At 37.5% G+C, this 14,307-nt stretch overlaps 1 protein-coding gene across 1 annotated transcript in view; it reads right to left on the bottom strand.

Annotated features, from left to right (window-relative positions):
* SCN7A (sodium voltage-gated channel alpha subunit 7) overlaps positions 1-14,307 on the bottom strand; it is a gene marked incomplete at both ends in the record, with an annotated part of 71,566 nt that overhangs the window by 14,968 nt on the left and 42,291 nt on the right. Inside the window, 4 exons of the mRNA XM_080688909.1 lie at positions 4,234-4,407; positions 7,493-7,647; positions 9,389-9,491; positions 12,626-13,060. Of these exons, the coding sequence (XP_080545035.1) occupies positions 4,234-4,407; positions 7,493-7,647; positions 9,389-9,491; positions 12,626-13,060 (867 nt within the window). The remainder of the gene's footprint in view (positions 1-4,233; positions 4,408-7,492; positions 7,648-9,388; positions 9,492-12,625; positions 13,061-14,307) is intronic.

Genomic DNA, 14,307 nt, shown 5'->3' with positions numbered 1-14,307 from the left:
GCCTCTTTTATAGATAGGGCTTGAACTTTTGTGCAGGCCATTGCCCGTCCCTTCTGAACGCCCATCCCTTTTGAACGGCACTCGCCCATCTCCTTAGGACCTACTGTCCCATGTGCGACTGCTGTTGTTCCAGCATGCCAGAGGCTATTTATCTTGGAGACCTGCTGCGGCCCAGTGCAAAATTTACACTCTTTCCCCCTGATTTTCAAGGGCCTGAGAGAGCTCGCTGGACACCACCGGAACCGCGATGCTTTCCAAGGCACAGGCCCCTCTCTTGGGGCGAGCCCATTCCAGGGCGCCCTGCTCTTTACAAAGAAAAGAGAACTCTCCGCGGTGCTCCTGCCGGCTTCTCCGGGATCGGTCGCGTTACCGCACTGGATGCCTCGCGGCGACCATCTCTGCCACTTCGGATTTGGGGATCTGAACCCGATTCGCTTTCGATCGGCTCTAGTATCAATTAAATATTTAGAATTTTTATCTCCAATTGTGACGACCATCTTGGGTCTTAACCCATTTTTTACCGGGACTGGGGGAAGCCCCCTTGGGAGGTTAAAAGCTCCTCCTTTTAAGTTAAATTTGGACTGGCAGTCCTGGGCCCAATGAAAACCCTTAGGGCATTTGGGGCAGGGCTTCCGGGGAGTTTCCCCTTTCTTCCCGCCTCCCATAGGAGGCGTAGCCTGGGACGGGCGGAAATGGCCCTCCCTTCCGCATTTGAAACACGTGGGGGGGGCAACCCTTGATTGCTGCATTGCCTGTATCAGAGTCTGTAGGCCCTCCCGTTGCCCTTCCTTTACCGCAACTCTGATAGTTTGAAGTTGATGGCTCATAGAGCCAACGTTCCGAGAGGCCACGATCCATCTCTCTAAAGTATGCCCCTTCAAACCCGCGCAGGCCAGCCTATGGTCGGCTGTCATCCCGTCCCACACAAGCATTTTAACAAATTTGTCTCTTAATGGACCAGCCGGAAACTTCCTCTTAAGGCTGTTATACACTCTCTCTATAAATGTAGGTAGATCCTCACCGGGCTTTTGAGTGATTGCCGCAATAGGGGCCTCAGTGGGCCCATCATCTAATTTCCTCCATGCCGCCAGTGCCGCTGCTCTAACCTGATCCTGGTATGGGGGGGGCAAGGCCGCCTGTTGTAGGCCTGTGGTATGTGGCTCTGCCGTCCCCGTAAGCATGCCGTAGGTTAAGGGGATGGCGGGATTGGCGTTCTGATTTCTTTCCCCCAAGATTCGGCATTCCTCCTGGTAATAGGCCATCCATTTCATAAAGAGCGGCCCAGGGAGAACTGCCTTGGTTAGGTTTCTCCAGTCCCGGGGGACTAAAGCCTGATGGGCCAGCCCTTCCACTAGGGTATCTGCCCAGGGGGAATTGGGACCATCCTCCGCCACTGCCTTTCGGAGCTCTTTAAGATCCTGCGGTTCCCAGGGGTACCAGGTGGCTGGATGGTTTGTTCCCGGGTTGACGTTGATGGGAAAGAGGCCCACAGTTCCTCCGGCTCTCCCTACGTCAGCATAGAGCGGCAGAGCAGAGGGTATGGAGAAGGAATTTGTCAGGGAAAGGGACTGTGAGGAGTCCTTGGCATCCCCAAAGTGATCGGAGGGATCGGGAGGTTTTTTAGGGGCTTCGGGACCAGAGGGGGGTGTATCCTCGGCAGCCCCCTTTTTCGCTGGCTTGGGGATACGGTCAGCGAGTTTCTCCAGGAGTCGCGGGGGAAAACAACTTTTAAGCGCAGAGACGGTGGGGAGAACCGCAAGGGGGGGGGGATCTCCCCTTGCTCTGTCTGGGCTCTCCTAACCAGCCCCTCAACTTGATTCCAGGTATCCCAATCATAAAGATTACTTTCAGGGAGCCATGGGGCAGTTTTTAGAAGGTACCCCCAGGCCTGGGTGGCTTGGTTATCAGCAAGATTAAGTCCTCGGCTCTTGAGAATGAGTCGAAGGGATTCTAGGGCAGGGTCAGGTTTAGAACTGGACTTCCCCATATTAATACCCATATTAATATACGGGGGGATACTCACCCGAAGACCGATTGCTCACCAGCGATTTCTTTCGTTAGGGGGTGAAGAGGGGTGCCTCACACGGGGCACCAGACTGTCGGGAATCCGGCCCGACAGCTGGCGGGGCTTGGCGAGATGATAAGTACCGAGGACTCGAACACAAACCCACGAGCCGGGAGTCAAGTCAAGCAGGATCTCCCTTATTTCTCTCCAAGCAGTTCTTTATATAGTACCAAGCCACGAAGGGAATTTCCATGAGGAATAGCCTAGCCTATCCGGGATAAAGATCACTAGCACGTAGTTTACAGCCAATCCCAGGCCAGTACATGAGCCATTCATGTGTGCGGAAAGCTCCTTTAAAGGTAGAAAGGGAAAAACCGCTCAGTCTCCCCACCCATAGTGAATGGGGAAACCACGCCTTCCTAGCTTCCTCCAGGCGCCATCTTGACCGTTTTTTGCTGCATCACTTTACTTAAAGTTTTGCCTTAGGCCGTAGGCCGCTCAGGCTGAATCTTCTTAGGCGCTGTATAGACACACCCCATCAATATCCAGAATATACAAAGAGGTCAAAAGACTCTACACTAGCAAAACAAACAACCCAATCAAAAAATGGGCAAATGAACTAAATAGACACTTCACAAAAGAAGAGTTACAAAGGGCCAATAGATACATGAAAAGATGTTCTTCATCACTGGCCATCAGGGAGATGCAAATCAAAACTACACTGAGATTCCATCTAACTCCAGTCAGAGTGGCAAGCATAAAGAAATCAAATAACAACAAATGCTGGCGAGGATGTGGAGAAAGAGGAACTCTTTTACACTGTTGGTGGGAATGCAAACTAGTTCAGCCACTATGGAGATCTGTGTGGAGATTCCTGAGAAAGTTGGGAATAGATCCACCATATGATCCAGCTATACCACTCCTGGGTATCTTTCCAAAGGGGTTGAATTCAGAGAACTACAGCAACATATGCATACCTATGTTCATAGCAGCACAATTTGTAATAGCCAAAATATGGAACCAACCCAGATCTCCATCAACAGATGAATGGATAGCAAAACTTTGAGAAATACACACAATGGAATTCTATTCAGCCATAAAGAAGAACAAAATTATATCATTTGCAAGAAGATGGAAAGCCCTGGAGAGCATCATGTTAAGTGAGATCAGCCAAACACAGAAGGAGAAGGTACATATGTTTCCTCTAATATGCCCAAACTAGGAAACACAGAGGATAACACTGGGACTCCAGATAATGGAGGGGAAATATCAGCACAGTTTGAATGGAAAGATAGGAGAGGAGGAAGGCTGATCTTGATTAATGAGGTTCTACATCTGAACATGTGTAAAATTATGAATATGACATGGTTAACCTGGACAACCGTTGGTGGGAGGGGGGAAGGGAAAAAGGGTGTACAGGGGAGATGGCACCAAATATAGTTTAAATGTATACCATTCATATTCAATAAGAAACTTGTTTAAAAAAAAGTTCATTTCCGCCAGGACATAAATATCAGAAAAAGTTCCAGGTGGAAGAATTTATAAAAAGAAAGACACTAAGATGTATGTAATCATACTAGTTTGAAGAGCTACAAAAAGGTTGGTGCTGGTGGCTCAGTATTTTGGCTGGCATGGCAGGGAGTGAAGACAGAGGTAATGCTGAGACCTTGGGCCTTCACATTCAAAGATAGCAATCTTCTCTGAATGAGCTGGGTATTTGTTAGAGAGTCTCAAGAAGAGAAGTGCCATGAGATGACACCCACTTTATGATGGTCACTCAGGTTGCTGTGTGAACAGAATGAATGATACAACAGCAGAAGCAAGGGTATGATTTTAGAATCCATTGCAGTGATCCGAAGGAGAAAGTCTGATGGCTTGTATACTGGTGAAGTTTATAAAAAGTAGTTTAATCGGGGTATATTATCTAAAAATGATATTAATAGAATATCAAGATTTTAGGGCACCTATATTCTCAATATATCATGTAACAAATCTGGTAAACATTACAATAATCCAGGAGTACAGTGCTAAATGTTTAAAATTTTAGAATGACAAGATAAGGATAGATGCTAAACACAGCTGATGAAAAAGATGGGATGTTGGCCAGGGGAGATGTACAGAGAGAAGAAAAAGGGAGATAGAAAGAAGTGGAAGAGTAAAAAGTGAAAGAACAAAAAACAGAAAGAGTAAATCAAATAGGCTTTATACTTTTTCCTTAAAATACATACAATAACAACCATGAAGTCCAGCTTGTACCAGCCATTAGAGAAATAGGCTTTGAAGCCATATGCCATCCACTTTAGAATCATTTCCAGGATGAAGATGTAAGTGAAGATCATGTCAGCATATTCCAGTAGGATTTTAATAGTCTTTCGCTGATCAATATATATATCTTCAAAAGCCTGTGGGTGAAAAATAGCAGGATCAGCATGCATGCAATTTCTCAAAAGTCTTTGAAATAGATGGAGATTAAATTCTATCTCAAATAAAGCCAAACATACAGCTAAAGAGTAATGTTTCAGAATGATAAAAGGGATCAAGAGCACAGGAAGAATTCTTTATGCACAAAACAACAGGTCAGAACATAGAGTTTAAAATGTAACTGAAAGGAGACTTAGAAGGATTTGAGTCAGGATGGGAAAATTTTATAGTTGAAAACATAACATAAAAATCTTTACTATATCAGTAAGGTAACAGCAGATGGATTCAATAAAAATAACAAATGACATATTTGTACCAAACACATTGTATAACACATACTATGCAAGAACATATTTACTCTTGTACTTGATTCTGGGCCTGTTCACCAAGAGAAACTAAGTGGAAAAAAAAAACCCTACTGATTCCACAGTGACTGTGAGTGTTCCCTGATAACACCTAACTGATACTCTTAGGAGAACTACCTCTCCAAACAAGACACCCCCCCCCTTTTTTGCGGTACTAGACATGAAACCCAGGGATATTCTACTTCCGAGCTACACCCCCAGCCCTATTTTTTATTCTTTATTTTGAAACAGGTTATCACTAAGTTGGGAAGGGCCTCACTAAGTAGCTGAGTCTGTCCTCAAACCACGATCCTCCTGTCTCAGCCTCCCAAATGCTGGGATTACAAGCGTGTACCACCACACCTGGCTAAACAAGACCTTCTTGACCCACAAGGCAGTATTTCCTTTTCCAGAAATACACACCTCGGTCAGTATAGACTGATACAGAAATACAAAAGTCAGTGGCCCTTCACTCACAGAGCAACTCTGTCTTGCTGTTTGGCTCAGATACACTGCAAGATCAAACTGACTCTGGTATTGTTTTAGGGTTATGGGGAAACATCAATGAAAGATATCTTTAAAAAAACATCTTTAAGATCTACCTCTACTTTCTTTTCTGGCCACCAGCAGTATAAATAAATCAAGTAGTTGGGGGAGTACTTAACATTATTAAGAAAGGAAAGGACTTGTATGCTAGAGGACTTGGCACACTTAGAGGATGCAGTGACCTGCACTGTAAGGAGAGAAGAGAGTATGGCTGGGAGTGGACCCTAAGGGAGCTCTGTTTTATATTCCCTATTGATTTTGTAAGAGATTACTACAAATTTTGTGTCTGAAACCAATACAATAAAAGCTTTTTTTTCAAATATTTAAGTCAGGAATCTGAGATCAGTTTCATTGAGCTAAAATCAAATCTGTGGAGGTCTGGTTATCTTGTAAGACTCTATGGTACTTGAAGTTCACATACTGTTTACCCAAACACAGTGGGAAAATGGATGTGAGGGATAACTGTATGGTTCTGGAGTTCTGGGAATGTTCTGTTTATCAATCCAAGACATAGTTGCATGACTGCATTTGCGTTGTGAATGTCATTCAGCTAGATACCCCTTAGAATTTACTAAATGTCAATATACAGTTTACTTTAAATATATATTTCTTGCAAATTTTGTTTCCTAATCACGACTTCATCTTCTGTATCACACTATTAACTAATTATTGTATATTCTTTTCTATTCCTTAAACAAATGTAAACAAATTGACTGTTCTATTCTAGTTTTCTCATTTTCCTAAGAAAAATGTGACATGGCATATACAAGATGCTAGACCTTTCCTCTTTCACCTACCTCCAATGCACCTTGGAGCATTGCAATATCAGAATATTTCAGCTTCTGTATTTTTAAAATAGTTACGCAGTATTGCATTACATGATTGTACCATCATATAAGTCCTCATTCATTATGGGATCTCCCCCAACCCAAACTTTGCTATTATAAAAAAAAATCTATCAGTGAAAAACGTTATAAATTCCAATAAGTATATGTGCATATATTTGTAGAATAATTTTCCAGAATCAAGATTTTTGGGTCAAACGGTAAGTACATGTGTAGTTGAAAGTCCCTTAAGCTGGGCATAGTGGTGCATACCTCTAATCCCAGTATTTAGAGGTTGAGGGAGGAGGCTTCCAGGTTCAAGGGAAGCAATGCATGGTAACTTAGCAAGACCATGTTTCAAATAAAAAAAAAAAATAGGGCAGAGAGTATATCTCAAAGTCAGAATGCCATTATGTCCAATCTCCATTATCATACACTCAGAGAAAGTCTTTAAAAATGTTTGTAAAGCTGGAGGTGGTGGCACACACTTGTAATCCTTGTGCTTGGGAGGCGGAGACAGGAGGATCACGCAGGTTCAAAGCCAGCCGCAAGTGGCTTAAGAGACCCTGTTTCCAAATTTAAAAAAAGTATAAAAATAGGTCTGGGAGTGTAGCCTGGAAGTAGAAGGGTTTCCAGGAACCCCAGTACCACCACCACCACCACAACAAAATGCTTGTAATAGCCGGTCATGGTGGTGTGTGCTTGGAATCCCAGTACTTGGGCAGCTGAGACAGGAGGATCGCACACATTCAAAGACAGCCTCAGTTTCTTAGTGAGGATCTCAGCAACTTAGTGAGACCCTGTTTCCAAATAAAGTATAAAATAGGTCTGGGAGTATAGCCCTGAGGTAGAAAGCCCCTGGGTTCCACCACTAGTAACACACACACACACACAAATACACACACACAATAAATAAATAAATAAATAAATAAATAAATAAATAAATAAAATGCATGTAATATCTGCCTTTCCACACTGAATAGGAACCAAAGTGCCAATGCAATATAGAAGTTTGAATGTTTAAATTATTAAGCTGGCTCATAAAAAGTCCACTAATATCCAAAGAGTCAGGTATGTATTTTAATTTCTTTTTCCTGCTGTAACTCATATATTTTGAAATTATATTTAATTTTGATACTTAATCAGTATCAAGTATAATATTAAGTGATGCTTAGGCAGACTTTCTAAGAAAGCATAATATAGAGTATTTAAAATATAAGTGACAGAATATAAAATATGGTGCTGTGCTAGGAATTCTGGGGAAGGTAATCTGTCAAGGTAACTTTCTGACCTAACGTAATTATGACACAGTTGTTATCATAAAAAATAATACTAATCCTAAGCTCCCTTACCAGAGCACCTGTGCAGAGCAGAGTGACAAGGCCAATGAAACACTTAAACCAACCATTTTCCACAATCTTGCAGCAGGTTTTCCTTATGTTTTGCCAAATTTTTCCTCTCTTTGATGCTCTGCTAATTTGAGCTGACGAAGATCTCCGTCCATACCCTGTCGAGAATCAAATTGTCAAGAACAAAAATCTAGAATACTAATGAAAAAAATCTCAAGCTTTCTACCCCCAATGCTTTAGCAATTGTTTATTTAAATATTCTAACATAGATGGCTTCTGATTTATAGACATCTTTTTTGATCTCTTTACCTTAACTGAGGATAAAAAGAAAAGTTTAACAACTGGGGTTGGTAGTGGGAAGAGGAAAGAGGTTGGAGAAAGCAGGGATGGCAGGATATTCCCTTACTATGCAGAGTCTGAGAATAGAAATAACCCCTCACTACCACCCAATTCACCCCAAATTACACACACACACACACACACACACACACACACACACACACACACACACATGTTCTGAATGTTATGTTGTATTAAAGTATAATGTTCCAGTGTAAAAACACAAGTATCATCATGAGATATAGTATTTAGATAATTGAACTGATTTGATTCTAGTTTATTGTGCCATGGAAATGGGAAATTTGATCAAATCAATGTAAGGAGGTAAACTGCACTGTGGGACACTCTCTGGGCATAGGAAGCCCAACTCTGCTCATCAAGAGGGCTGGCAAAAAGAAAGTGTGAGGCATGATCAGGGATTGATTGGAGGTGAGAAATTGAAGAAATAGATGTGGGTAGGGTTTAAAATCAAAGCATTTGATTTTAGAAATTTTCATGGTATCAAATTATACATATCTAGTAAAATGATGCATATCTAGTAAAAATACATATGATGTGTTTTATTCTTTGGCTTAAATAATATATATCCCAGAATTTAAACTGCAGAGAACAAATTCTTACTCTGGAGAAAGGATTTGAGCACTTAGCAGTTACCATTTTGATGATTTTCCAGTGATTTCAAGTGCCCAAACCTATAGTAATTTGCTGATCTTTTAAGGTCTAAAATACTTCATTTCAAAATATATGTATATATGTTCTTTTCCAAGTTGTTGATTTAAGTTTACTGATTTGCTGTTTTAATCCTAAATCATCTCTATTACAATGTAAATAGTTACATAGTTCACAATGAACATTTTACCCAGTGTTATTTATGGCATGGAAAACCCATTTTTGGAATCAATATTATCAATAATAGTTCACTGACATACTACAACTCAGGTTTTTTTCTGGATTTATTGTATCAATAAATATCTCTGTAAGCCAAGTCTATGAAAGGTTATGATGATAGTATTGCTATTGAGTCCTCTTCCTTCTTCTTCTCCTTCTTCTATTCCTTCCTCTTGCCAAATTCTTTCTCTTCTCATATCTCTGTCTCTCTCTGTCTCTCTGTCTCGCTCTCTCACATACACACACACACACACACACACACACACACACACACACACACACACTTAATCTTTTAACAATCCCACCAGGCTTTTTCTTTTACAAATGAGGAAACAATCACAGAGAAGGTAAGTAGATAGAAGAGGAGGAGAAATTCACTTTCAGTGAGAAAGTTGTCTGATTTGAGAGTAAGTTTTATAACCACTGCATTAGATCGTTTGGAAAATAGGTACTTTCCTTTTTTTCCTAATATTGACTTTTTTCTGAACATTTTTCAAAAGAGGTCAATCAGTATATATGTGGATATATGTATGCACATTCCCCCACATTCTTTAATGTCGGTTGCCTTTGCAAATGTTATAAACTATTTAAGATTAAAAATAAAGCAATGCTACTATTTAGTTTAAATGATATTCAAGTTCGATAAAATTACCAAGGAAATTTTTTTCTTACCATTTTTGTGATGATTTTGTTTTTCAGATTCATAGATCATTTCTTCTTCAGACAGAGCAATATCTACTGTACTACATTCAGATGAGCTAGATTGCTTTATTTTCTAAAAAAAATTAAGTCCCACCAGAAAGTTATGATTAATGTTTAATTTGTTCACTGTAGTAATGTTTATTTAATTTTCAGAAATAAGAAAAAGTATGTACAGAAAGAATGTTATCAGGTTTAAAAGACTTTATGCCAATTTCATGATTGATATTGAAGATATCACACAAATATATTGATGGTAACTAAAGTTTTAAAAAATATTTTATGCCGGGCGTGGTGGCGCACGCTTGTAATACCTGCGTTTGGGAGGCGGAGACAGGAGGATCGCGCAGGTTCAAAGCCAGCTGCGTGCGCTGGCTTAAGAGACCCTGTTTCAAAATTTAAAAAAATATAAAATAGGTCTGGGAGTATAGCCCAGAGGTAGAAGGGCTTCCAGAAACCCCAGTACCACCAAAAAAAAAGAAAAAAAATATATATAATAACAATTTAAGCTAAAAACTATATTACAATTAACATTTAGTTAAGAACACTTTGTTCATAAATGTATAGGCTACCTCCAATTAATGAAAGCATTTATATTCCAAAATTTTCTTTTGGTTATGCACCAGAGTTTTATATGTTATTTCAATCAAATGAATATCCTCCAAATAAACCATTCATTCATGCAAAAGATGAATATATAATACTGCACATAGATTTTATTATAAAAGCCAGCCTAGAATTTCTCCTTTTACATTAGACACAACTGATGTGAAGCTATCATGAAAGAAAGGCACAGGGAATACAGCTCAGTTTAAACCTGAAAAAAAAAATGACAGAAATTGTGTGGAAATTGCTTGAATACAGAAATGAACCTCATGGTTCGCTTGCTTTTGACTAAATTTCAAGGCTGCATAAGCTAGGGTGATCATTGCTTTGTACATGTGATAATAATGTAATTGCATCCTTTGTCTTTAATTAAAACCATTTTCACATCATGCTTCATTTTACCTACTTTAAAAATAAATTTATAAGAAGATACTACAGTTAGTAGCAAATAAACAATATTTTTAAATTAAAACATAAGAATATTAAAACATCTGGAAGAAAACAAGTTTTATTAACTAAAAGTTGAGGACTTAAAGTGCAAAAAATGACATTATAAATATTTTTATATGTATCTTGATCTTATATACAATAAGTATAAAGGAAATACAGTTAGAAAGCTTTGTTTAGCTGTAGTCCTTTTTTTATATGATCAACTTTTAGTAAATGATATGGTGTTCAATTAAACAAAATAAAACATTCAGCAAAATATTACTCAATCAAACATATTTTAATTATTTCAATTTCCTTTACATTTTCTTTATTTCTATTAAAATAAAGACTACAGGCATGTGCTTTTTTAAAATCAGAAAATAAATAAATATAATATTTGGAACTTAATTGTTAAATTCATATATCTTATATTTATATTTTTTAGTATGAAAGCCTCATTTATATATTTGTTGTGTTTTTAAGAAACTCTCTATTATCCTAAATTTTATTAATAAATCAATTAATATTAAAATTATAAATATTTTAGTAGAAATGTATTTAATGACATAGAAAATGACCATGCCATATTCCTGAATTATAAAAAAGTTACAAAATCTGGTGTAAAATATATTATTTTTATAATGAGTACATGTTTGTAATAAAAATGCTGCAAGTACAAATACAAACAAAAATCAAGTGTTTTATCTCTGAATTATCAGATCACACGTGAATTTTCTGTTTTATTCTTTGGAATTTAAAAATTAACATATTAAACATGCATGGGCTATATAACCTCCAAAATGTCTGGCTAATTAATATGTATAAGTTAATGAATAAATCTTCTACGTGTAGCTAACCAATCAACAGGACTAAGTAATCATGCAGTATAAGTGACAACTTCTGAAATTTGAACATTTCGTATTATTTTGCATAAACTCTTTCCTATATCTTTTTATATTCTAGACTTTCTAATGATACCGTGATGAAGTTTACAGGGGTCCTCAAACACGATATGCTGTGATAAATAACAATTTTATTCAAAGAACAATGGTAATCAAAATCTCCAGAGAAGATAGAAATGTATGATGGATAAGAACTTTTTTGTCTTCTTGTAGTGCCATTAATTATTATGTATATCTGAGGATATTTGGCATGCTAAGAGTAAAATGAGTTCTCTAAAGCAGAAATGTCTTTAGTAGGTGCTGGAAGGATCTTGAATAATTGAAACTCAAGTTCCGTTAGAAAACCAATTGAAAAATTATATCAGAGAGGATCTGAAGAGGTCCGGGGAAAAGATGGTGACAGAGATTCTGCACACCTAAAAAGAGGCATTGTCTTTCTCTCCTCAGGGTCTTTGAGAGATCTGAGTTCATTCCTCAGTGGGATCTAAAGAAAAAAGGCCATAGAGCTTTTTGTTCACCTATCACTTTCTACCAAATTATATCTCTTACACTGTCATCATTCTGCTTGCAAATGGAGACAAGATTTTTCCAAATAGGGTGCACAGTTTAGAAACTAAGTAAAAAACAGTATCTATCCCATTTTAAATGTAATCCTGACATTTTTTAGGCAGTCATTTATAAAGCTACCAAGAGTTCATAATCCAAGCTGTTGAATTTTCTTTTTCTTTTTTTTAGTCTAACTTAATTATATATTTATATATTGAAGAAATAAATTTGCTAGAATCTGAGAATTTTTGTAAGCAAGAAATAACCTTTGTTATCTCCTAATCTATCCTCACATTTCAAAGATTATAAATCCCAGGGAAGCTCAGTTATTTCTCTAATAATAGACATTGATTTCATAAACTTAGTTCTTCAGTATGTATTTGAGCATAATGAATTTGTTAATTAATAGAATTTAAACTCATATCATGTAATGTTTTCCTGAGTGTTTACCATATATGAGATATTATTTTTTGTCCTATTAAACACTTTTCTTACTCTTTCTATGTTAAGTCTTGTGTTTCCTTAAAATGTCGAATTTTAGCCTCTTTTATATATTAGAAGACTAGAGCGTAGAAAACTTTAGTCATTTGATTAAGAACAAAACATGAGAAGTCAGGAGGCATGGTGTTAGAATGGCAAGGGCAATCTGACTCTTGAACTTCAGCACTGACTTACTTTTTTTTTTTATCAAAAAGACCATAGATCGATTGAAAATGAAACGCCTTACCTCTTTGCTGTCTCCATCACCAGACTTGCTCCGAATCTCTTTGTTATCTAGATTTTCTATATCAGATTCTTCTGAAGCAATTGGTACAGTCTCTGAGACACTTGGACTGGGGATAAGAGATTGGCTCTCATTTTCAGTTGTGTTTTTTTCTGTGCCACTGCTTTTATCCTTATCCTTGAGAAAATCTTGGGTGTTGCTCAGTTCAGAAAGTGTATGGTCAGAAATATTCTCTTTAACAAACACATCATTCACATGGTCAGCTGTTGCCTGTGGAACACTTTGCTTTCTGCATAACATTTTATGAAGCACACAGTTTATTCCTTTTTTAATTCTTGCCATTGCAAGGTGGATATTTTTTGATTCATTATTTTCTTCAGTTGTGGCATCTTTGTATGAACTAAATGAGCTCACCAATGCCAGAAACAGGTAGAGTAGCTAAATGAAAAAATAACTAATTATATCTTATTTTTCTTTTATACAATAATAAATGATCCTTTAAAAAATGCTGATGTAAGTTTAGACAACTGATCATGTGATCAACAGTGATGTTCAGTTCTTATTTACCCACAATGTGTCAGATACTAAGTTTGTGTAACCATACCTCATCATCTCACAACATTCTGGGCAATAGGGTTTTTTTTTCTTTTTTCTAGATTAAAAAACAGCATGGCTTATGGTTGTTTTACATTAAAGATCACAGAGATTAGAATCAAGTCTATCTTATTCCAAAGCTTAATTTTACTACTGAGCCAGACTGTCTTATACAATGTGAGAAACTGAATTGCTATTCTAGGTAGCTGTCTTTACTGTAGCCCTATTCTTGAAAACATGAAAGAATTCTGTAAATCAATGAGGAATTGCCTTCAGAGGTAGCTATCCATGGTCCTAAAGGCCATATACAATGTCTGGAGTCATACAAACACAGGTGTTGGGTAGACGTGGTAATTTTCCATAGTAATAAATTTGGTCAAACAAGAAACAGATAAATGATGAAAGAATAACTCTTAATACTTTATTTTTCAGGTCAAGACTAGTATATATTTTAACCTTATTATCATTAAGAAATAACACTTTTCAGTTTATAGAGAATCACAGTTTTATCTTATTAATATTTAATTGCAAGGTCTAGATTCTGTTTTTGGATTATATAACTATATTTACTGGTTTACCATATCTGGGGTCTAAATATTTATTACTTTATTACACCTAATGCAATAATTTGAGAGTTGTATCTATCCTAGAAGGTTCTTCTTCTTTCTTTAGATATTCTGAAGTTTGCATGCATTATGTTTTACATGTTTTTTTTTGTTTGTTTGCAGTACTGGGGATGGAACCCAGGGGCATCTACCTTCAAGCGACATTCCTAGCCATATATTTTATTCGTTATTTTGAAACAGAGTCTCACGGAGTTGCAAAGGGCCTCACTAAGTAGCAGCTGAGGCTGTCTTTGAACTGTGATCCTTCTGCCTAAGCCTCCCAAATGCTGGGATTACAAGTGTGTGCTACCATTCTGGCTACAGGTTATTTTTTTTAAAAAAAAACTTCAAATGTGTAGATTGTGCCTGAAAATATATGTAAAGCTTGTACATCTAAATTTATGCATACTTATGTAGTAAATATTTTCTTATATTTTTGTTTTCTGTACATATTGAAATCTACTGTTAAAATATACTTACTAATTA

Source organism: Muscardinus avellanarius, assembly GCF_963383645.1.
Source record: "Muscardinus avellanarius genome assembly, chromosome: 2".
NCBI lineage: Eukaryota > Metazoa > Chordata > Mammalia > Rodentia > Gliridae > Muscardinus > Muscardinus avellanarius.
The sequence above is the reverse complement of the archived record's forward strand: the minus strand, read 5'-3'. Positions and strand labels throughout refer to the sequence as shown.